General features: G+C 32.0%; 3 protein-coding genes and 2 pseudogenes across 4 annotated transcripts; all 5 read left to right on the top strand.

The window, feature by feature from the left end:
- Window positions 1-767: 767 nt before the first annotated feature.
- On the top strand, window positions 768-3,710 carry LOC107627906 (putative aspartic proteinase GIP1 pseudogene; annotated as a pseudogene).
- A 1,018-nt stretch (window positions 3,711-4,728) lies between these two features.
- Window positions 4,729-6,296, top strand: LOC107627907 (putative aspartic proteinase GIP1). Its single transcript, XM_016330717.2, has one exon. It carries the CDS (start codon window positions 4,764-4,766, stop codon window positions 6,141-6,143), a length of 1,380 nt encoding a protein of 459 aa, XP_016186203.1. The 5' UTR covers window positions 4,729-4,763; the 3' UTR covers window positions 6,144-6,296.
- Window positions 6,297-7,069: 773 nt separating this feature from the next.
- On the top strand, window positions 7,070-8,636 carry LOC107627908 (putative aspartic proteinase GIP1 pseudogene; annotated as a pseudogene). The gene has a single exon (XR_015905239.1). The product of XR_015905239.1 is annotated as a putative aspartic proteinase GIP1 pseudogene (transcript).
- A 4,899-nt stretch (window positions 8,637-13,535) lies between these two features.
- LOC148575387 (uncharacterized) lies at window positions 13,536-14,568 on the top strand. The gene is made up of 3 exons (XM_088506208.1): window positions 13,536-13,655; window positions 14,015-14,057; window positions 14,456-14,568. The coding sequence occupies exons 1-3, from the start codon at window positions 13,536-13,538 to the stop codon at window positions 14,566-14,568; spliced, it is 276 nt and encodes a 91-aa protein (XP_088362334.1).
- Window positions 14,569-18,325: 3,757 nt separating this feature from the next.
- LOC110269316 (putative aspartic proteinase GIP1) lies at window positions 18,326-20,080 on the top strand. The gene is made up of 2 exons (XM_021117082.2): window positions 18,326-19,830; window positions 19,947-20,080. The coding sequence occupies exons 1-2, from the start codon at window positions 18,463-18,465 to the stop codon at window positions 19,986-19,988; spliced, it is 1,410 nt and encodes a 469-aa protein (XP_020972741.2). The 5' UTR covers window positions 18,326-18,462; the 3' UTR covers window positions 19,989-20,080.
- Window positions 20,081-23,655: the final 3,575 nt, after the last annotated feature.

The raw sequence follows: 23,655 nt of genomic DNA on the forward strand, positions 1-23,655 counted from the left end.
TTTTTTATATTTTGATAATATTCTTTTAAAGTAACATTTAAAAAAATATTATTTTAATTTTAACAATACTTTTTAAAATATCATAATCACTATAATTACTGTAACATAATTATCTTAGAAGGACGCTAACTAAAGCTGATGAGAGAGAACGCTCCTCAAAATAAAATACGATGCCTTGTACACTTGACAAAGCAAGAGGATATGATTATCATATGGAACCATGGCTGAAATGAAAAGAATGGCGATTTCAAATAATCTAGTTAGAAAGAATAATATACAAAATAAATTAGAACATTGCACTACTAGACAAGTGAATCCCTCACACTTGATTTGTTTAGAAGAATCGACAATATTATCACATGTTGAAATTTGAATAAGATAATCCTTGCACATTTATTAGAAGCAGCATATCATGAGATCCAATAAATACTATATGATATGATTTAAGAGAAATAGATTCGATAGATCATGGCATGCTGTTATTCCATAGGATCCATACGCTATATTATATTCCACCGCTACATCGATCAATGTATTATATCAATTATTATAGATGCAATTAGTGGATTACACAAATTAATAAATTAAAATTTTCTATTTTCTTTGAAAACCCTAATAATTTTACAGTTTTATATTTCTAACGTGATACACACTGGAATATGTGATCATCATTATCATAATATAAAATCGATCCTTGCTCATCTATATAAATTAAATTAATCTATTGTAATTATATCCCACTTAGTTTTGTCTCCATTGATAATAGTTCCAAAAATGCCACATTCTCTTTCACCATGGAGCTTCACCTTCTTCTTACTCTTCTTTACTTTCTTCTTTCTTCCCATTCCAACCCTACAAACAACTCTAATCTCACCAGTTTCAAAGGACAAATCCACCAACCTCTTCACTCTTTCTGTGTACCTCAAAACCCCACTTCGCCCCACGAAACTCTTCCTTGACCTCGCTTTCTTGTTCCCATGGACACTTTGTGATGCTAACTACAACTCCTCCTCTTTTCGCTATGTCGATTGCGATCGCACCTTTTGTTTTTACCTCGGCTTCGGTGGAGCTTCTTGCAGCAACTGCACCGAAGCCGGTCTCTCCGACCCTAACTGCATTCCAGAAAATCCCATATGCGGTGCATATCCCGAAAACTTAGGGTGTGTTTAGCAAACACGTTGGAGATGACAGAAGCCCGTTTGAGCTTCTTGAAAGTTTCGCTTTGATGTTTGGCAATTTCTTTCTTTTTAAACGCAGAATTGATTCTGCCTCTAAACCCACGTTTAGGAGAAGCTAAAATTTGTAGCTTCTGCGTTTTACGTTTCACGTTTCACGTTTAGGAGAAACTAAAATATTTCTTTTTTACCAACCCTACCCTTCATTTTCTTCTATAAGAATGATACCAGATACCAGTAACTATTATCTTCACAGTCATTCTTTATAGTTCTTCCTACTTCTTCATAGTATTTTCGTTCCATTTTTTTTCATCAAAATCGTTCAGATTTATTTCAATCACTAACAAATTGAATATTTTAATTTTTTATTATTTTTAGTACTCATTTTCATATTTTAATTTTTATGTTTTTTATTGTATTTTTTATTTATATTTTTTATTATATTTTTATTTATATGATAAATATTTTTATATTATTTGTGTAAGTCTTCTGAATTCTCATGTTATGTTTTTATATGGGTTTTTTTTATCATTTACTATATTATTTTTTTATATGTATATTTTTTATGAAATATTTTTTTTAATTTTTGGTTGGCTTTGTTTATATGATTTTTTATTTATTTTATTGTATTTCTTTTATTCATACGACAAATGTTGTTGACTTTTTTTTATTTTTATAATGTTCTGATTTTTCAGGTATTTTATTAATTTTTATGATATTTTTATTATGTTTTTTATATGAATTCTTTTTTTTATCCTTTACTGTATTGTATTTATGTTGTGTATGAAATTTTTTTATTTTTATTTGATTTTATTCATGTGAATTTTATTTACGATTTATGGTATTTTTTTTGTTCATATCATATATGTTGTTGGTTTTATGGAATTTTTATTATTTTTTATCTGTATAATTTTTTTTCTATTCTTTGATGTACTCTATTTTTGTTTTGTATTAATTTTTTTTATTTTTTATTCTGATTTTGTAAAATTTGTAATTGTAATTATTATATACTACGTTTATTATCAAAATTTTGACTAATATAAATTATGATCTTATAAAAAAAAAGACAAAATAAATAAATAATTAATTATAAGCAACAATAGAGTCATAAATAATAATAATTTATAGTCTAAAATAATACTAAATTAAAGAGTACTGATGATACTAAAAAAATTATAGAATATTTTCTTTTTGTGTGACATTATAAAATTTATAGTACTCTCCTTTATATTTTTATTTTTTATTGTATTTATTTTATTTATATGATAAATATTTTTTATATTATTTTTTATAGTATTCTGATTTTGCAGGTATATAAAATTGATGTCTCTTTTAGTAATTTTTCATTTAAAAGTGATTTTGAGTAGTATAATCCAAACAACATTTATTTTACTATAATCAATTTTGATATAAAAATTACCAAACATAAATCACGTTAACCTAAACCAACTTATTATCAAAATCAATTTTACAAAATCAATTTTATGCAAACTCCAGTTTGCAAACTGTAATCCAAACATACACTTAGTCGTTAGAGACTATGATTTTGATGCCACGCTTATTGACACGCTGGCACTTCCTAATGCTGACGTGTCAACTAAAACCCACCTTATTTCTCTTCCAAATTACACGTTTTCTTGTGCACACTCTTCTCTTCTTAAAGGCTTACCAAAAGAAGTAACCGGTTTAGCTTCATTGAGCCGTTACAATCTCTCTCTTCCGAATCAAATTAGTTCGACTCTCTCGGTTCCTAACACTTTTGCGGTTTGTTTTCCTGGTTCATCTAAATCAACCGGAGTTGCTTTCTTTGGATCCAAAGGACCCTACTACGCTTTTTTCCAAAATTCCAAAATTGACCTTTCGAAATCACTTATTTACACTCCACTCATTGTGAATCCAGACGGCATTGGCGATACTGTGATTTCTTATTCCGATGACCCACCTTCCTATGAGTATTTCGTTAACCTAACTTCCATTAGAATCAACGGTCAAAATGTCCCCATCAATGTTTCTCTATTGAATATTGATCATGAAAACTTTTTGGGTATTGGTGGCACCAAGTTTAGTAGTAACACTCCGTACACTCTTTTAGAAAGTTCTATCTACAAAGCATTTACGAAATTGTTCATAAAAGAGGCAAGTTCGTCTAGGTTTAACCTCACGAGAACTAGTTCAGTAAAACCTTTTAGCGTGTGCTATGCCGCGAGATTGGTCAAAGTGACAAGTATAGGTCCGGATGTGCCGACCGTTGAGCTTGAGTTGGGAGGGAAGAAGGGTGTGGTGTGGAGGATTGTGGGTGCAAACTCAATGGTGAGGGTTAAGAATAAGAAAAATAATTTGGATTTGTGGTGTTTGGGTTTTGTTGATAATGGAGTGAATAAGAAGACATCCATTGTGATTGGTGCCAAGCAACTTGAAGAGAACCTTATGCAGTTTGATATTGAATCTAACAAATTAGGGTTCACCTCTTTGCTTACGTCTCACTCACTCAAATGTAGTCATTTTAATGTCACTGATTTTGCAAAAAATAATTAGAAGTTTAGAACAAGCAACGAAGTTGATGTCCTAATAATGTTGATGTCCTTTTGCTTTGTATGTTCAATAAGCTAATCACTCGAGTGCTTAGTTATTTAGTTAAGTTCTTGTATAGTAGTAGTAGTAGTACTACTACTGTATTATATTGTTTTCATAATGCTTGTAATAATCCTAATGTCTTGGAATTGAAGCAACTCTTGTTTTATTTTAGTTCGGGCATTATTGAATATATTTTGAAGTGTGTTTATTAGTCACAATTGTTAAATGACTAAATGTTGTTGATTGACAAAAATAATTTCCTCATGCGGTAGAACGTAATTAAGCCGTATGTCAATAATGAATAATTTAGTTATTAAAGCTAGGAATTCTATGATGCCCTATCATTGAAGCTAATTAGTGGTCGATGCACAGACAAGGACACGAGAGATATTTACAATAACTGAACTAAATAAGAAAAAAAAGTTGACAAGTTATAAACCTATAATGACCATATTAAGTTGTCAAATCACAATCCGTGATAATTAAGAATGCAGTATATACATTTCGTTTTCATATCAAATCCACAACAACAACAATATATAAAATAATCTTCAAATTGCTCTAGACAAAGTGAATCCCTATTAGTAATTGTTGACTACATACATACAATGTTTAGAACATGGCAGTGATGGCACCCGAATAAATTATGAAATATTGCACATTAAAAAAGCTATTCGACAATTCATCATCAACAGATCCAAGAACCAAAGCAGAATGGTGGTCAACCTTTACATGCTCACATATCATATATAATTAATTAATTTATAAAAAGAAACAAGATGCTATATTATTGATGTGCAACTGTTACATATAATATATTAATTGATATTATATTATTAGTATATGAGCGAAATAAGGCACGTGAAAGCGTGTTTTTCCATAATGCATGGTTTTGTTCCCAAGTAGGCAGAAACTATAGTATATATATATATAAGTTATAGTAACAAAAATGAGTATCATCTATTTCACTCAATTTTTCTTTTTTGGGTTATTCCACCACACTACCTTCCCAAAATGTGTTCTCTACATTCTCTATTGAGGTTCAGCTACTTCCTCATATTCTTCACACTCCTTTCTTCCAATCCAACCTTGCAAACAACTCTAATCTCCCCAGTTTCAAAGGACAAACACACAAACCTCTTCACTCTCTCTGTGTACCTCAAAACCCCACTTCGCCCTACAAAGCTCTTCCTTGACCTCTCCTTCCTATTTCCATGGACAGTTTGCAATGCCTCCACCTACAACTCCTCCTCCTACCGCTACATCGATTGCGGCACCGATTTCTGCGAAACCCTTGGCTTCGGCGGCCACGCATGCGGTAATTGCATCGATACAAGCTTGCCGGATAAAAACTGCATACCAGTAGACAACCACATGGTATGCGGTTCTTTTCCGGAAAACCCAGTAACAAGAGACTCGTACGCAAATGATGTATTAATTGACACGCTGGCACTTCCTAAAGCTGACGTGTCAACTCAAACTCAACTCTTTTCTCTCTCTAACTATACCTTCTCTTGCGCTCCCTCGAGTATAGTCAAAGGTTTACCAAAAGGTGTTACCGGCTTAGCATCATTAGGCCGGTCCAAACTCTCGATTCAGGCCCAAATAACTGCGGCTTTTTCTACACCAAATTCTCTCGCGATTTGCTTTCCCGGTTCATCCAAAAATACCGGGGTTGCTTTTTTTGGATCGCGTGGGCCATACTATGCATTTTCTCATTCCCAAAAAATTGATATCGCAAAATTCCTTCTTTACACTCCCCTCATTGAGAATCCGGTCAGTTTAGGAGATACGGAAATTAACTACGAAACCCCATCTAATCAGTATTTCATTGGTTTGACTTCAATCAGAGTCAACGGAAAGCAAGTCCCGATCAATAGCTCTCTACTAACTATCAACAAAGAAAACGGTTTTGGTGGAACCAAGATTAGTAGTGATGTTCCATATGGTGTTCTAGAATCTTCCATTTACAAGGCCTTCACGAAGTTGTTTGTAAAGGAAGCAAGCTCTTCTAGATTTAACCTCACAACAATATCTACTATTGTAAAGCCGTTTAGTGTATGCTACTCTGCGGAAAGGGTCATGGTAGCAAACGGTGGTCCTCTGGTGCCTACCGTTGATCTTGTATTGCATAGGGATGATGTGGTTTGGAAGATTGGTGGGTCAAATTCAATGGTGAGAGTTACGGATAAGAAGAAAAAATTGGATGTGTGGTGTTTGGGTTTTGTGGATGGTGGAGTGAATAATAAAACTTCGATTGTGATTGGAGGGAAGCAACTTGAAGAGAATTTTGTGCAGTTTGATCTTGAGTCTAATAGATTTGGATTTAGCTCTTCACTTGCGTCTCGTTCTCTTTCATGTGCTGACTTTAAGGTCGTTGACTTTGCCAATTAGTAATGTGTTACTATGTAATTTTTTTTTCCAAAGCAATATTCTAATGTTGTCGTGGTTTTGTTTTTGTTTAGAAAGAAGAGATGTGTTATTTCGTTCACTCCTTTGGCTATGAGCAACTTGAGACCTTTGAAAATGTGTAAAGTCAATTATTAATTCTCCCACTGTATCTTTTTGGACTAGTAGTTTTAATCATCAATCTATTTTTTTAAGTCTATACAATCTAATAACATGTTTTACTTCATACTTCTAATATTATTGATTAAATGATTAATTATTGATCAAAAACAGTAAATTTTACTGACTTTTTCTAAGATTTTTCTTCACATTATTTAAAAGGTGATATTAATTAAAATTAAGATAATATTTTTAAATTTGATTATATTTTTAATTTTAGAAATAAAAAATATTATCAAATAATAATTAAAAAATATTATCTTAATTTTAACTACATTAAATTTTTATGAATTGTCGAAATTTTACTACTACAACTACTATAATGATATTCAGTTATTCACCATAAAGTACATCTTATTTTTTTACACATTTTCTTACTTGGTCTCTCCTAGTCCTAGACAGAATACACAAAATTTGACAAAATTAAAAGCTTGTCCATCGCGATACATTTATTCGTTTCGTGTAATTCACTAATTCTAGAACAATAATATATATATATATATAAATCAAATTACACTAGATAAGTGCATCCCCAAAAGTACCTGATTCGTTTAGAACATCACCACCCAAATTATAAATAAAAAATTGAAGACCAAGAATTAAGCCGTAATCCATCGACAGATCAAAGAATAATGAACAAGCCAAATTGGTCAACAATGACAGGCGCATGTTGAAATGAGCCACGTGAAATCCTATCTTTCATCAATTTCTATCTATATATCCACTTGCTTACCTTTTAGGTTCTCACTACTACTACAGTACTACTACCTTTCCAAAATGCATTCCCCACTTTCACTATTCTTGATAAGGTTCAGCTTCTTCTTCATTTTCTTCATCTTGCTTTTTTCAAATCAAACTCAACAAACAACCCTAATCTCACCGGTTTCAAAGGACAAACACACAAACCTCTTCACTCTCTCTGTCTACCTCAAAACCCCACTTCGCCCCACAAAGCTTTTTCTTGACCTCTCTTTCTTGTTTCCATGGTTAGATTGTGATGGCAACTACAACTCCTCCTCCTTCCGCCAAGTCCCCTGTGACGCTACTTTCTGCGACTCCCTCGGCTTCGGTGCACTCTCTTGTGCCAACTGCACCGACTTCACCCCATCACCTAATCCCAACTGCGTACACATCCCCACCGAAATGGTTTGCGGCGCATTCCCAGAAAATCCAATAACAAAAGATGTCAATTCACAAACTGTTCTTGTTGATACGTTAGCGCTCCCAAATGCCAACGTGTCATCACAAGAGCAACTTGTTTCTTTTTCTAATTATACTTTCTCTTGTGCACATACTACTCTTCTTAAACGCTTACCAAAAGGTGTCACCGGTTTAGCTTCGTTAGGTCGGTCCAAAGTCTCGATCCAAGCCCAAATTAGTTCGACTTTTTCCACTCCTAATTGCCTTGCAATTTGCTTTCCCGGTTTACCAAAATCAACCGGGGTCGCTTTCTTTGGTTCACGTGGACCATACTATGCTTTTCCTCGATCCGGTAAAATTGACCTTGCAAAATTTCTTATTTACACTCCACTTATTGAAAATCCAATCGGTTCAGGAGATACTGTGATTACCTACGTAAACAAACCATCCAATGAGTATTTCATTGGGTTGACTTCTATCAGAGTCAACGGTAACAAGCAAGTTCCAATCAATAGTTCTCTACTAACTATCAACAAGGAAAACGGTTTTGGTGGAACCAAGATTAGTAGTCATGTTCCATACACTCTTCTAGAGTCTTCTATTCACAAAGCCTTCACAGAATTGTTTGTAAAAGAAGCAAGTTCTTCTAGTTTCAACCTTACAATAATATCTAATCCGGTAAAACCATTTAGTGTGTGCTACTCTGCGGAAAGGGTCACGGTAACAAATGGTGGTCCAGTGGTGCCTACCGTTGATCTTGTATTGGATAGAGATGATGTTGTTTGGAAGATTGATGGGGCAAATTCAATGGTGAGGGTTGTGAACAAGAAAAAAGAGTTGGATTTGTGGTGTTTGGGTTTCGTTGACGGTGGAGTGAATAACAAAACTTCGATTGTGATTGGAGGGAAGCAACTTGAAGAGAATCTTGTGCAGTTCGATCTTGAATCAAACAGATTTGGATTTAGTTCTTCACTTGCATCTCGTTCTCTTTCATGTGCTGACTTTAAGATCGTTGACTTTGTCAATGCAAGCACATAGAGTAATGGTTTTGTGCAAATAATAATAAGACACCATAGTGATTAAAAGTAATCACATGATGGGTTTAGTCAATTATATAATTAAGTCATTTGTCAACTGTTTTTCCTTTCAATTTTATCAATAAGTCTTGGAATGAGAAAATGAATACACTTATATTGATCATTGAATAGAACGAATTAAGGAATATCATATATATGCGACTTGTGCAAATGTATAAACTCTAAATGAGCTAACATGAAAACTCTATATAAGGAGGATCTAGTAAAGCTTGGTGCACTTTTTTAAAATATTAAGTATCATATATGATTTATAAAACAATCGTGTTACGTATACATTAAAATCAACCATTAAAATTAGCTATTAGTATAAAATATATATTAAAAAATAAATATATATTAAAAATAGGGATAAGTATGATTTTAGTCCCCAACGTAGGGGCTGAAAATTTTTTTCGTCCGTCGCCCTTTTTTTTCGCTCCAAAATGGTCCTCAAAGTTTCAGTTTGTCTTAAAATGGTCCTTTTTACTAATTTTATTTTTTTTATTATCAAATTACTTTTTATTAAAAAATAATAAAATAAAATAAATATAAAATAAATATAAAATAAATAAAAAAAAGAAAGAAAGGGAGAGACAGAATCGGGGGAGGAAAGAAAGGGGGTGGGGGCGAGAGGGGGGGAGGGGAAGGGAAGAAGGGGGAAGGGAGAGAGCACCACCGCACTGCCGTCGCATCGCCGTCCTACCGCACCACCGATCCCGCCGATCCCGCCACTGCCCGCTTCTTCTTCTTCTTCTTCTTCCACACCGCAATAGCCGCTCCACGCCGCTCCTTTCTTCCTCAGCAAATACACAGCGCCGCCGAGACGGGGGAGGGGGAGAAAGAAAAGCGGGAGGGGGAGAAAGAGAAGCGGGAGGAGGGTGTTGTTTCGGGAAGAGGGGAAAGGGGAAAGGGGGAAGGGAGAAGGTCGCCACCGCAGCCACTCCACGCCACTGCTCCTCCACGCCGCTCCTTTCTTCCTCAACAAAAACACAGCGCCGCCGAGACGGGGGGAGGCGGGAGAAAGAGAAGCGGGAGGGGGTGTTGTTTCGGGAAGAGGGGAAAGGGAAAAGGGGGAAGGGGGAAGGTCGCCGCCGCAGCAGCTCCACACTGCCGCAGTCGCCGTTCACCGCCGCAGCCCCTCCTCTCCACCACCACCGCAACCCTTTCCCTCTGTTTTAATTTTTTATTCCTTTTTCTTTAATTTTTCATATTCAAAGGATTCCATTGTTGTTGTTGTTGTTGATGCTTTTGATTATTTCTGTTTATTCCTTTTATTTCATTGTTGTTGTTGATGCTTTGGTTGCTTCTGCTTCTGCCTGTTTTTGCTTCTGCCTGCGTTTGCGCTTTTGCTTCTGTTTCTGGTTGAGGAAGAAGAGGGGAGGGAGGTTTGCGCTTCTGCTTCTGGTTGAGGAACTAGTTGAGGAAGAAGAGGGGAGGGAGGGGTATTTTTGTCCGAATGACCATTTTAAAATAAACTGAAACATTGGGGACCATTTTGGAGCGAAAATAAGGTGAGGAATGAAAAAAATTTTCAACCTCTACGTTGGGGACCAAAATCATACTTATCCCTTAAAAATAAATTAAATTACACATATATTTATACATAATTACATTAATAGTTGATTTTAGAATCTGATTTTGATATACAAATAGTAATTTTTTTTATAAAATTATATTTTACTATTTTTAAGATTTAAAATTCAAAAATATTTTAGAATTTAATTTTAATACAGTATTAATAAAAACTAATTTTACATATGCATCTAATTACGTAAAATTTTACATTAATAAAAATAATTATTTTTTATATTAACAATATAAATAATTATTAAAAAAATAAATATAATTAAATAATTATGTAAAATATTTTATACTATTATTAATATATCAAAATTAAACTATTTTAAATTAGTATAAAGTATTTATCATTTAAATTAATTTTTATATTTTAATTATACACATTTAATAAATAGACGGATGGATTAATAAATATGTATGTTAATGTTAATTCAAAATTTTTATTTACACATTAAAATTATTAACTACTAAAATTAGTCATTATATATTTGTATATATATGTAGTTTAATTTATTTTTAATATATATTTTATTTTAATAATTAATTTTAATATATACTTAATATGATTGATATCAACTAATATACACTAATATCTATAATTTTAAAATGATTTAAGAAAAACATTTTTTTAAAACGAAAAGAGTAAAGAGTCTAAAATCGAATTTCTAGAACCCGTAACAATCACCAAACTAAATACTAAAAAGTAAATAGTAATTATCACCCAAATTACCATTAGTTGGCCAGATTAATTAATATAATAAAGAAAGAATCCTGCTAGTGATAAGGGTGAAAATAGAACAGATTTGTAATGTATTTAATTAGTATCACTCTGACATATAATTTGTTATAAACTTTATTTTAAGTATTAAATTTAATTTGAATTTGGTAAAAAGACTCATATATATCATTTTTTTACCAAAATAAAAAATAAAAAATATTTAAAAATTAATTTTTTTTAAAAAATATTTATATATAATATATTAAATTCAATTTTTATAATAATATTTAAATTTTTAAAGTATTTAAAATATGAAAAAATATATACAATAAAGTATAACAAATTTAATATTTTTAATAACTATTTTAATTATAAAAATTATTTTTGTATTTATTTATATTTTAATAAATTTAAACAGATCTAATAAATCTATTAAACTATTTTGTGGGCCTGGACCTAATCTATTAATAGAATTAGCCTTTTAAATTTGTTTGAGCCTAAAAAGCTAAAATTATTTTATGACAAATCAAGCCAGGTCAAATACAAACCAGTTTGCAGACTGCTGACCTATTTTCAACTAACAAACAAACAATTCACTCAAATTTTTTTCAAATTATTCGTTTATCCCTTTTGATTACTTCTTCTTTCTTCCAGCATCACAGTGTAATCTATCACCATCAGTCCTTCGTTACCACCGTCACTCCATTAGACGCCAACGACCACTCTAAATCCTAAATCTAAATTCTAAATCATAAATTTAATTAAATTTAACTACCTAAATTTTAAACTTTAAAATTTAATTTCTATATTTTAAATTAATTTTTTTATATTTTACTTTTAAATATTTTTTAATTTAAATTTTGGATGTTATTGTTTTTAGTTTGGTGTTTATTTTGTATGTTTTTTTTACTGTTGACTAATTAGTGTTGAATTAATGTTGACTCTCTAAACTTTTTTCAATAATAAACATAAGAAAACTATAGCTAGTAGAAGTAATTTTATATGATCTTTTTTTCTAGAATAAAAGTATTTTCGGTCGCTTTGTTGATTCATGTACATAATTAAAATTAAAATAGACTCTACTAAGTACTATACCTCTTAATATTTCAATATCAATGAGTTTATGGATAACTCCTTTCTAAGATAACTAGCTTTTGACATTGAGTTGATTAATAGGCTAATTCGCATGAATAAAGAGGGAAAAAAATTCTGATTACAAATTAAAATGAACAATTTTAAAAAGTATTACAAAATTATGATGTTTGGAATTCGTGTCACTGCCAAATACAAAGAACACGACACATGATATGTAGTATACAATGTTAAAATAAGTTGTAATTCATATTTTCTTTTTATTTTAACTTATGTGCTGTAATAATGTATTATAGCATAGATCTATGCTATAATAATAATAATAATAATAATAATAATAATAATAATAATAATAATAATAATAATAATAATAATAATAATAATAAATTTTAAAAAAACAATAAACGAGAATTACTACAAACAAAAACTACATAAAACCCATTTGAATAGGTTCATAAGTTATTTTTTTTATTTTTAATTTATGAAAAAATATAATATTAATAATATCTAGTACAATTTTTAAAATTAAATTGTAGTTAGTTTTTTAAAATGTTATTTTAGTGCTTCTAGAAAAGTTTAAAAAATAACTTTTTTCATAATAAAAAGTTTTTTTTATTATTATTCTCTTAAAATAAGTATTTTTAGAATTAAAAAATTAAATATAAAATAATTTATATAAATTATTTTTAATATAACAATTTATTATTAAAATTATTTTTTCAAAAAAAAAACTTAATTAATCACATTTTTGTTACCTAATTTAGAATATCACATTCTTGAATGAAAGTTTTATTTTTTATATATTGATGAAAAAATTTGTAATTAATAAGTCGATTCAATTATAATTAAAATCACAAGTGTGAGAATGGGAAGAATATATATAATTGTGAAGATAATGATTATTTTGATAAAAATATATATACTTTGTAGTGTGTTTATTCACACCTGTGTTCAATGTTGTTCAATGCATTAATATATATATATCATCATGATTCCCAAAATAATTTCCACATGGTATATATGTAGACCGCCCCTCCCTATCAATAATTTATTTAAACCAAGGAATTCTATGATGCGCCATCTTTCAATCTGATTAGTTATTACAAGCTTTGACAAATTAAAGTATAAATAAATTAAGGAAAAGTATGAGGAGACAATATACCTATCGTACAATACATACAATGGGGGTTTAATTGAAATTAACATTAAATTATGGGTAATTAATTAATTTTGATTTCTTTCTAATTTGAATTTTGAAACAAATTAAATTATGGATAACTAATTAATTTTGATTTCTTTCTCATTTGAATTTTGAAACAAATTAGGATTACCGTCCATCAAGACGGCGTGAATTTAACTCTCTCCACTAATTCGAGGATCTCGCCGCCTCAGCACTGCAAGATCACTGATTGCCGTCTGCCTCTCTTCCCACCGCCGTGTTGTTCGAACTGTGCATAGGTGGTTTGCGTGGTCTTTGCGCTAGCGCAGCAACCCAGACCTGCAGCAAGGAGTATTTGCTGCCGGAAGACTGTCTTCCCAATGGCCACATCTCAAGACGAACGCGTTTTAAGCGAGGGCCATCCTTCATGCACACCACCGGACAAAGATTCATTAATGGAATGTGATCTCGTTGAACCCCTAGGTTGTGATATGTCTACCGTTGCAGTGGTTTCATCAGACCAACCTCAAAACATATCCGGCGATGTCCTCGTCGGCGTTGAGAAGTCGAACCAGGTGAGCTATTTTCATAAACAAATCTGCCATGGATGTTTAGTTTTCAAAAAATTCAGATTTTATGTCACACTGTAGATGAGGTATTTGTTTTATATTGAATTAAATGTGTGATTGTTTTATATTGAATGATATGATTATATCCATGCAGAAATTGAAAGAATTAATTAATCGTTTCATGCGTATATGATTTTTAAATGTATGGTATACTTATGTGCAGCAAGCATATTTTATAATTATTTTTTTTGTATATGAATGTATGCTGCCTGCATATTATATGGCATGTTTTATATGCTAACTATCCTTTTATATTTGTATCTGTTATCCAGATGGCCATATATTTTATATGGATGTTGGAATAGCCTAAATTAGCTAGTTGGTATGCATTGGAATGGCCATATATTGGTATGCGTATATTGTTGTTACATAATGGTCATTCGATGAATTAAAAAAATAAATATAAGGTGATGCAGGGATTGTGAAACGGAACTAAATTAAAGTGTATGGTACTTGGATTTCTTGCATGTTAATCATGACATGGTTATTTTAGTGCTTTGTAATGGTATGGTATCTTTGTATGAAAACTGCATATAATTTAATTTTTTTTATATGCTCACATAATATGGATATAGGGTTTGTGTGGTTTATATGGGTGTGTGTTTTATATGGCATGGTATCTTTACATGAGTGTTTTGTATGTATATGATACCTGCCTATTATGCTTGCCGGCATGTTATTTATTTATATGGCATGGTATCCTTACATTGGTTTACTGTTTGACTTTTTCTTTTTTTTTTGGCAAGTGGTTCGTCTGCACGCATCTCAAGATATAAACTATGGTGCTGTTGCTGGCTTGAATATTCTTGAACAAGCTAGTGATTTTATGTCTTTGTTAAGCTCTTTCAACAAAAAGTAGGATTAGTTGGACAAGGTTGTGATAGTGTATATTTTCTCATCTCTGTGTTTAAAGGATTCATGTTAGTTTCAAGGTTCTGAGGCAGCTGTTGCAAAAGTCCACATGTTATTAATTGCAAGAACCCTTTTTCCATTTGTTAGAACGAACCATTTTACTATTTTTATTTCGTGTAGACTTAATGCATAAAGAGTATATTTGATGGTTATTCTGTAATTTATGAGATAGTTTAACAAAGTTGTACCTAATTTCTACATGCTTTACTGTATAATTTTTTGGTACGTAGCTGTTCGTCATAGACATTGTTTTCACGTATTTTTAATGAACTAAAGTGGATGTTCATTTCCATAAGTGACCGGATGTTCATTTTTACTCTAAGCGTAGATGGTTAGCCGTTAGTATTCGAGTGTGTAGCACTTGGTTGTTATGTTTTGATTTTGACCAAGTTAAACTGGATGTTCATTATAGTAAGGTATCGGATGTTCAGTTTAGCTATATTGGTGGATGTTTATTGGTCACCTATTTCAACATGCACAAATATGACAACTTTACCAAACAACTTTGATAAATTCGAGATTCTAACATATGAAAAAACATAGATAATATTAAGGTAACATAACCAATAAATCATTGTACTGTAGAAAAACAAAATATGTTCTGGAATCAAGTCTTTCTAATGTGACATAAACAAATTCCTAAGCATGTCAGCAGTAAGTAAACTCATTATAATCTGGTAGTTAATGTAGCAAGTGGGTAAATAAGTTGTTAATGTAGCAAGGTGAGCAACGCGTCTCGACTAGTTTCTGTTGAACAAAACAAATACGGATCAGCAGATCGTCGTAAAAAATATCCAGATATGTTCATGTATTCATGTAATCAATGAGATACCTTTTTACCCATTTGAGTTTATCTTCGGCCAATTTAGAGTTTGGTTTGTCTTTGCTTAGTCTGGTGTAGTTGCTGTTTTCAACTAGCTGCATTATTGCAAATACTAATTACTTAAAGGAAAAGAAATAAAATAAAATCCCCTCATTTCTAACACTCGACTCTCATTCTACCCTCAATTCCAACAACAATCCAAGATGCTCTCAAAATCAATTCCAGGGGCAGTTAACAGTAAAATCTTTAAAAAAGACAAGCAGAAACAAATTTTGAAAATGATGTGGAGGCCTTATACATGTGTTCCATACACTGTTCTATTAAACAGGACCAATGAAGATGAAAAAATAAATAAATAAAAAAAAATAACTCCAGCAGACAAAATGATCATAGAAATAAAAATAGGTAATATGAAGGAGCAACTATACACTGAACATATACACCATAAAATTCTCAACAGTCAGTCACAGGATCAAAGAATGATTCTCAAGAAGTGGTAGTACTGGTATATAATGGTGGTGATAAATCATGAGCAATAAAAATCAAAGAGCTGATATATCATTTCCTAATTCCAACACACACACATATATATATATATAGTGCTGGATCAGACCCCATTTAACAACAACAATCCTCATCACAAAGCACTCACAATTCACAAAACCTTAAAAAAGAAAAGCAACTTATCCAAAACACTAATGAATGATTCTCTATTGCTGGATTCCTATATACAAGACTAGTATATGGTACACCATTTTATTTTTTTAGAAACTAGAGAGAAATAATCAAAGTGGGTTACATCTAATAAATTGGGATCCAATTTTTGAAAGCATGGAGTTGAAGCTAAAACATAACAGGTCCAAAATACTGCTCTTTGTAACAATAATAATCACTCCATCTGAAAAAAAAAAGAACACTCACTAATCGGTAAGGAAAAATAAAATTAAAAATAAAAAAATACCCCCAATTAAATCAATTAAAACAAAACTAACTAATCTATGAACACCACTACCATCTAATCATGCTCAGTTCAGCGGTGAGATCTCCCTGGCGGCAGTTCTGATCAGCGGCTTCTCGCCGGGCGACTGGGTTGCAGCGAAGGCCGGATGTTCAGTGACGGCGCCATGCTTGAGGGCAACGAACAGGTCGCTTGCATTCACCCGTGACCTTCCTTGGTTGCAGGTTGCGGGGCTCAGGGTTCTAGCGCCGTAACGAGTCTCTACAACGAATTGGGAGAATTTGAGTGGGGGGAGAAGAAACGGCGAAAAAAAAGGGATTGGGGATTTGGGAAAAAGGTAAAAATAGCAAAAATCTGGTGGTGTGTTAAAATAAACAGCCATAATAGATTAGGATTAATTTTCTGCTTTAATTTTAATTGGGCCTAATAAAGAGCCCATTATAGACATTGTATACATATTTCATTGTCTCCCTAGCAGGATCCTAATCAATATTTATATTTAAATATTTCAAAAACAGTTGCATTGTGAAATTTCAGTTTTGTCCTCCTCTCTTTCCTTTTACTTTCTTCCTTTCCATACAACCACTACCACCACTATTAAAATACCTTCCTTATTCATCAACATTCTTCATTATATCACTGTTGCCAATCGGAAAAGTCTAGGGGCCAGCAACTTTGTTAAATTCTGGCCAACATGTAATCAGCAAAAAAAAGTGAGCTATTGGATGAAATTTCATATCAATCTCATACCATTAAAATTATTATTGATGGCTATTTGATGGTTACAAATCACAAAAGTTGCTGTCCCCTAGCATTACTCGTTGCCAATCACCAACAACTCATTATATATGAGGAATGCTTGATGAACCACGCTGTCGCTATCAACAGCGACGCTCTCGACGGTTGCGGGGAGATCATGCCAACGCCCATCACTAATGCCAGCGACCATGCACCCATCAAGCGTCGCCTGTTGCTACCACCACAACTTCCACCGACGCGCCAGAGGACCCGCTCATCTCCTCTGCCTTCGAGTTTCATTTTCAAAATTGACCACCCTCCTCCACGCCGAACCAGAGCCATAACTCGGCGTCTCCAGTGGCAGTCTCTCCTGCTTACTATCACCACCCTCAGCAGCATCTCACATGCTTCTTGACCTCTCCGACGTTGGCTTTGCGACGCTGCCGGGGAACATCGCGACACCAATTTGGTAGTTTTATAGTGAGATTGGTGTTGATCATGGTGTTCTCAAAATTTGGAGACATAACAACAAGAGAGCAATGGTAGTGATGGTGCTTCCATTAATGGTATTTTTGTGTAGTGGTTGTAGAAGTATTATCATAGAAGAAAGGATAGAAAAAAAAGGATAAAAAAGATTTTTTATATAAAATTATTTTTTTTTTATATAAAGTTATAGACCATTAAGATCTGACATTCTATTTGGTGCATCTAAGACATTTCCTTATTCTATATAGTATGTAATTTCTCATTGTGTAACTAAATGCCTACCTTTATTTAAATCTAGGAATTCTATGATGCGCCATCTTCCAATCTAATTGGTTATTACAATAGTTGACAAATTGCAATGATCCACGAAAATACTGCAGCATGTATTTACGTTTAGTTTTCATATATAATCCACATGCAACAAAAACAATTAACAACATGAAATCAGTAAACTACTCTAGACAAATGAATAATAGTCCCCATTAGTACTTGATTTTTGTTTAATAGAACATTACCATTTATTACCACTACAGATTAAACTTTGCTGATTAAGAAAGCAACCATCATTCACAGATCCAAGAATCAAGCAGCTGATGAGTAGTGGTCAATAAATACAAGCGCGTTAACCATATAATATATAATACTGAAATAAATCAGATACTTACAGGGTTAACATGCTATGACGATAATGCATATTGCTATAAATTATTAGTATGCCACGTGAAAGCGCGTTTTCTCTATGGTTTGTGTCCATAAATAGGTAGCAAGCATAGTAACCCAAATCTTGTGTCATCATCATCAATAATTTCTATGCTACCTTAACTTTCCGATCCAAAATGCACTCTCCACTTCAATTCATGATAAAATTCAGCTACTTTTTCATCTTCTTCACACTTCTTTCAATCAATCTAACCCAACAAACAACTCTGATCTCACCGGTTTCAAAGGACAAACACAAAAACCTCTTCACTCTCTCTGTCTACCTCAAAACCCCACTTCGCCCCACAAAGCTCCTCCTTGACCTCTCCTTCTTGTTCCCATGGACAGTGTGCGCCGACGCCGCCTCCTACAACTCCTCCTCCGACCACTATATCGAGTGCGACGAAACCTTTTGCGATTACCTCGGCTTTGGAAAACCTAGCCTCTTATGCGAAGATTGCTACTATTCCAACCTAACCACCTCTCACTCTCAATGTCCATCACCATCCACTATGATTTGTGCCAGCTGGCCTGCAAATCCAATTACCAATGTCGTCGATGCAGGTTATGTACTCGTTGACACGTTAGCACTTCCCACTCTCAACCAGTCAACTCACCATGGTCAACTCGTTTCTCTCTCTAATTATACCTTCTCTTGCGCTCCCTCATATTTCGTCAAAGGCTTACCAACGGGTGTGACCGGTTTAGCTGCATTAGGCCGGTCCAAACTCTCGGTCCAAGCCCAATTCGGTTCAGCTTTGTCCACTTCCCATTCTCTTGCAATTTGTTTTCCCGGTTCAACCGAATCAACCGGGGTTGCTTTTTTCGGAACCCACGGTCCGTATTTCGTGTTTTCTAAATCCAATAAGATTGATCTTTCGGAAAACCTTACTTATACTCCTCTCATTCACAACCCAATTGGAATAACAGATGATTTTCCCATTTCTCCACCTCACAATGAGTATTACATTGGTTTGACTTCTATTAGAGTCAACGGTCAACATGTTCCCATCAATGCTTCTTTGTTGACTATTAACCAAGAATACGGCATTGGTGGAACTAAGATTACCACTCGTATTCCATACACTCTTCTAGAACCTTCTATTTACAAGGCATTCACCGAGTTGTTTATAAAAGAAGCTAGTTCATCTAGTTTTAACCTTACCGTTACCAATCCTGTGAAGCCATTTAAGGTGTGCTACTCAGCAAAAGGGTTAATGGTGACAAATAAGGGTCCCAAAGTGCCCATCATTGATTTTGTGCTTGAGAAGGAGAATGTGGTTTGGAGAATCATGGGGGCAAATTCAATGGTTAGGGTTAAGAATAAGAAGGTTGACTTGTGGTGTTTAGGGTTTATGGATGGTGGGGTGAAGGAGAAAACTTCAATTGTGATGGGAGGGAAGCAACTTGAAGAGAATCTTGTGCAATTTGATGTTGAGTCTAATAGATTAGGGTTCTTCTCTTTACTCACATCTCATCACTCACTTTCATGTGCTGATTTTAAGGTCAGTGATTTTGCCAAGCACATCAAATAACTTGATAGTTTACAATCATGTTCTTCATCAGGTGCTAATTACAATTTTTTTATATTTGTTTTGCTTTTTTCTTTTGTTAAAATAAGGAGACATTGAAGTTGTCGGTGCTCTTTTATAATGTTCACTAAAGAAATGGATCTAGCTAGGTATATATATGCACTCAAGTTCTTGGTGTATTTTTGAAAGTGTAATTAATATCAAGGTATGGCTGAAATATAATGTAATGTTGTTTAATTAGTTTTCAACTGATGAAATTTAATCATAGGTAATAAGAGAGGGCATTGGAATGAGAAACAAGATTTATATATGGGGAATGCTAGGGGGACAATGATTTTGTTGAACAATATGAACAACCACCAATCAAATAAAAACACACTACACCTCCAAATTAATCCTCTAATTTTTAATATTAAAATAACCATCCGTACACTAGTAAAATGAACATCCGATATATCTATTGTTTACATTGTTTAATATTTTCATTGTTTACCTATACTTTTCCTTTATATATTGCTAGACAAGTTGTTCTCAGGATTATTAATTACTAGCAAAACGTGGTTTATATAATGTATTTTTCTAGTAACATTTTATCCATTTAGAATACCAAAAGATTTCTGTCAGAACAAAATATTGATAATTAAATTTTATGAATTTGGATTTTCTAAAATTTGAATTTCACTTTAAAGAGTAGAGTAAAGTTTGATCTTTCATTATTTATTTTATAGGTAGAACCAAAAATAAATATGAGAAAGAAACTATGCAAGGGTAAAAGATCATACTTTACTCTCTAAAATACAAATTTAAAATTTAGAAAATCTACATTCAAATTATATAGGTTATTTTGTATCATATATTTTCCTTGTTATTGTATCATTTGGAAACAAGACATACACAAACAGATACACAATACTCGTTCTTTTCCAAAAAAAAAAAAAAAGTAAAATAATATAACTAGATAATTAATATACATCAACAATTATTCAGCCATTATTTATAGGAGTTCAGCTAAATAATTGCAAGAAATATATTCAGATTTTATTACTAATCACTTCATAATTTTATAGTGTTAACTTTCCGTTATATCATCCATTAAACACACTTAAGTTTCCGCCATAGGTGCATGAGTGCACAAGCTACTCCGTCCTGAGTTATATATAATATTTAGAATAAACACGCAAATTAATCTTTAAAAAATTTTAGATAGAATACTTTGGTCCCTAATAAATTTTGATTCTTTAAAAGTTTTCGAAAATTAATTAATCTCGTCGAACAAACTGATTCTACTGTCATTTTAAATGAGAAGTAATTTATTATGTAGTAATATATTTTAGAACATAATTATCTTATAATAAATTTGTTAGGAACTTATTTTTTTCAATTCACATATTAAAATTTTAATTAAAAATGATAGAAAGATCCATTTATTCGACGGATTAATTTTTTAAAACTTCTAAAAAATAAAATTTTTTTAAGAACCAAAGTATTTGATCTAAATTTTTTTAAGATCAATTTAAATATTTACACTCTAAATTTATGAAGTGTCATCTAAGTATAGAGATGGAAACATGTAACTAACTAATTAATAAAGTAAATGTCCCAATAATTGATGATAGGATGATATTGGCTTATTAGTTAGAACTAATATAATCCATATCTAGAACTCTAAGAACTAAACAAAAAGAGGGAAAAAATTAATTTTTAAAAATAAGCATGTATTTAATCTAAATAACTGTCTATATATACTCATACAAGCAACGTTATGATTATTAAAACAGGCTATACTGATTGGTTAAGTGATTAGTAGGGATTAGTTCACTTATTCATTTAATTAAATTTTAGAAATTAAATTTTATTTTATACATAAATTAATCTATTGACTAACTATATATTTTTAAATAAAATTTTAATCTACAAATTTAAAAATTAATATTTAATTTGTCAGACTATAAAACATTATTAAAAAAAAAAACATGCAATGATGAGGGGTTTGGCTGTCCACAAATATTATCACAGGTACGGCCAATGACAGCTCAAGAGCTAGCGCTTGCTCATAAATATTATTCAATTGGCTACTTGGCTTCTCATTTATGTCACTCTTCCCACATGATTTTGGATTAGGGTACTACTCATCATCATACACTTTCGTATACTACTACTACATACGCCACTAATAATATACTCTCATTATTTTTGTTGGTTTGGTTTTTTTAGGAATGGAATTTATTATTCTTTTTCGTGATAAGAGAATAAGACAATTTTATTTTAATTCTAGTATTAAAATATGTAACAACTAAGAACTAGGAATCTAGATTGATCCATATTTGGGACCTACAACCTTTCTGTATTGTTTGTTAGATGTTAATTCATCCTCAACGATGGTTGTTACATATACTTTGAAGTTGAAATGCATAATCCTTAGTATATGATTATAATTAATTAATTTCATAGAGAAAAATAATTCTAATAAAACAAAATTTTGTACACAAATTAGAACAAAACACATGTTTAGTTAACCCAAGTGGAACCTAATGGACCTCAGGCGTAGACCACTAATTATGATTCTTATTTATTAAATAAAGTAGTTCAAAACTTGTTCAACTAGATTTACCTACGTTGAAGATTAGTATTAGTATTTTTCCTTTGGAAGTTTAAAATCTGGAAAAGAAAACTAAGAAAGGAAAATAAAGCTTTTATCAAGTTTTCTACAAAAAAAAATAAAAAAATAAAGAATGGGTATGAGTAGGTTGAAAATCTACGTACCATTCGAAACTCTTAATCATATATATGTAAATGTAATGAAATTTTAATTTTCAGTTAGGAGAACCAATAAAAATACAGTAATTATAATAACAAGGACATAAATTAATTACACATACCCCACTAAATATAATTCATATATTGTTCTATCAGAGTGTCTTTCTCATTCTATTAAATTTGGTGAATATACATCTATCTAAATATGGTAGTAGTTGCATATTAGATTGTTTGTTTACTCTACTCGACATTCATTTTCTATTAAAATTAAAAGGTTTTGATGTGGATATTTTATACGTGGCAATGTTTAACTTGTGTATGGTGAATAATGATGTAGATTGCTTTGACGATAATTCTTATAATAGCCGTCCCGATTAATTTTTTAGTTTAGTTTACCTAAACTTAACTTATATGCTATTAATTAAAAATTTAGGTATTAAGTATTTTTTTTCCGCCCTTAATATTTGGAGTGAAAATTAAAATTCTTCTTAATTTTTTTAAAATAATTCTCAGCATTAAATTTAATATTAAAATTATTCTTTCAAACATAATAATTTTTTAAATAATATAGATATCACTTTTTCTATCACTAGTACCAACCCACCCACAACTCCCAATCTTTTCCACCTAAAGCAAAAACAAAAAAAGAAAGGAAGAGAATAAAAGAAACATAGAAAGCAAAAAAAGCAAAAAACTAACAGAAAAGGAATAAAAATGAAGAAGGAAGTGATGGCGAAAAAGAGTGCGGGCCGCTGCCTTTGCATTGTGATTATGACAGAGAAAAATAAAGAAGGACAAGAAAAAAAAAGGAAAGGAAGAAGAGAGAGGTGATGGCAGAGAAAAGTGTGGTCGTTGTCGCCGCGCGTGAAAGAGAGATGACAATGGAAAAGAGTGTGGTCGCTGCTGTCGCATCGTAATTAAAGGTGGCAAATGGGTCGAGATCCGCCGTGCCGGCTCGAGTAACCAGCCAAAAAAGGCAGATTGGGGCGTTGGGCTAGAAATTTGAAATCGCCAAAGTTAAAAAGCTCGCCTAACTCGCAC

The sequence above is a fragment of the Arachis ipaensis genome, chromosome B2 (genome assembly GCF_059453495.1).
Source record: "Arachis ipaensis isolate K30076 ecotype BB chromosome B2, ASM5945349v1, whole genome shotgun sequence".
Taxonomy (NCBI): domain Eukaryota; kingdom Viridiplantae; phylum Streptophyta; class Magnoliopsida; order Fabales; family Fabaceae; genus Arachis; species Arachis ipaensis.

Bases quoted from the DNA above. Each gene is read 5' to 3' on its own strand.
- LOC148575387 (XM_088506208.1), top strand. From the start codon at position 13,536: ATGGAATGTGATCTCGTTGAACCCCTAGGTTGTGATATGTCTACCGTT. The intron at 13,656-14,014 runs GTGAGCTATTTT...ATGTTGGAATAG, and splicing joins GCGTTGAGAAGTCGAACCAG to CCTAAATTAGCTAGTTGGTA. The intron at 14,058-14,455 runs GTATGCGTATAT...TTTTTTGGCAAG, and splicing joins ATTGGAATGGCCATATATTG to TGGTTCGTCTGCACGCATCT.
- LOC110269316 (XM_021117082.2), top strand. From the start codon at position 18,463: ATGCACTCTCCACTTCAATTCATGATAAAATTCAGCTACTTTTTCATC. The intron at 19,831-19,946 runs GTCAGTGATTTT...TGTTAAAATAAG, and splicing joins TTTCATGTGCTGATTTTAAG to GAGACATTGAAGTTGTCGGT.
- LOC107627907 (XM_016330717.2), top strand. From the start codon at position 4,764: ATGTGTTCTCTACATTCTCTATTGAGGTTCAGCTACTTCCTCATATTC.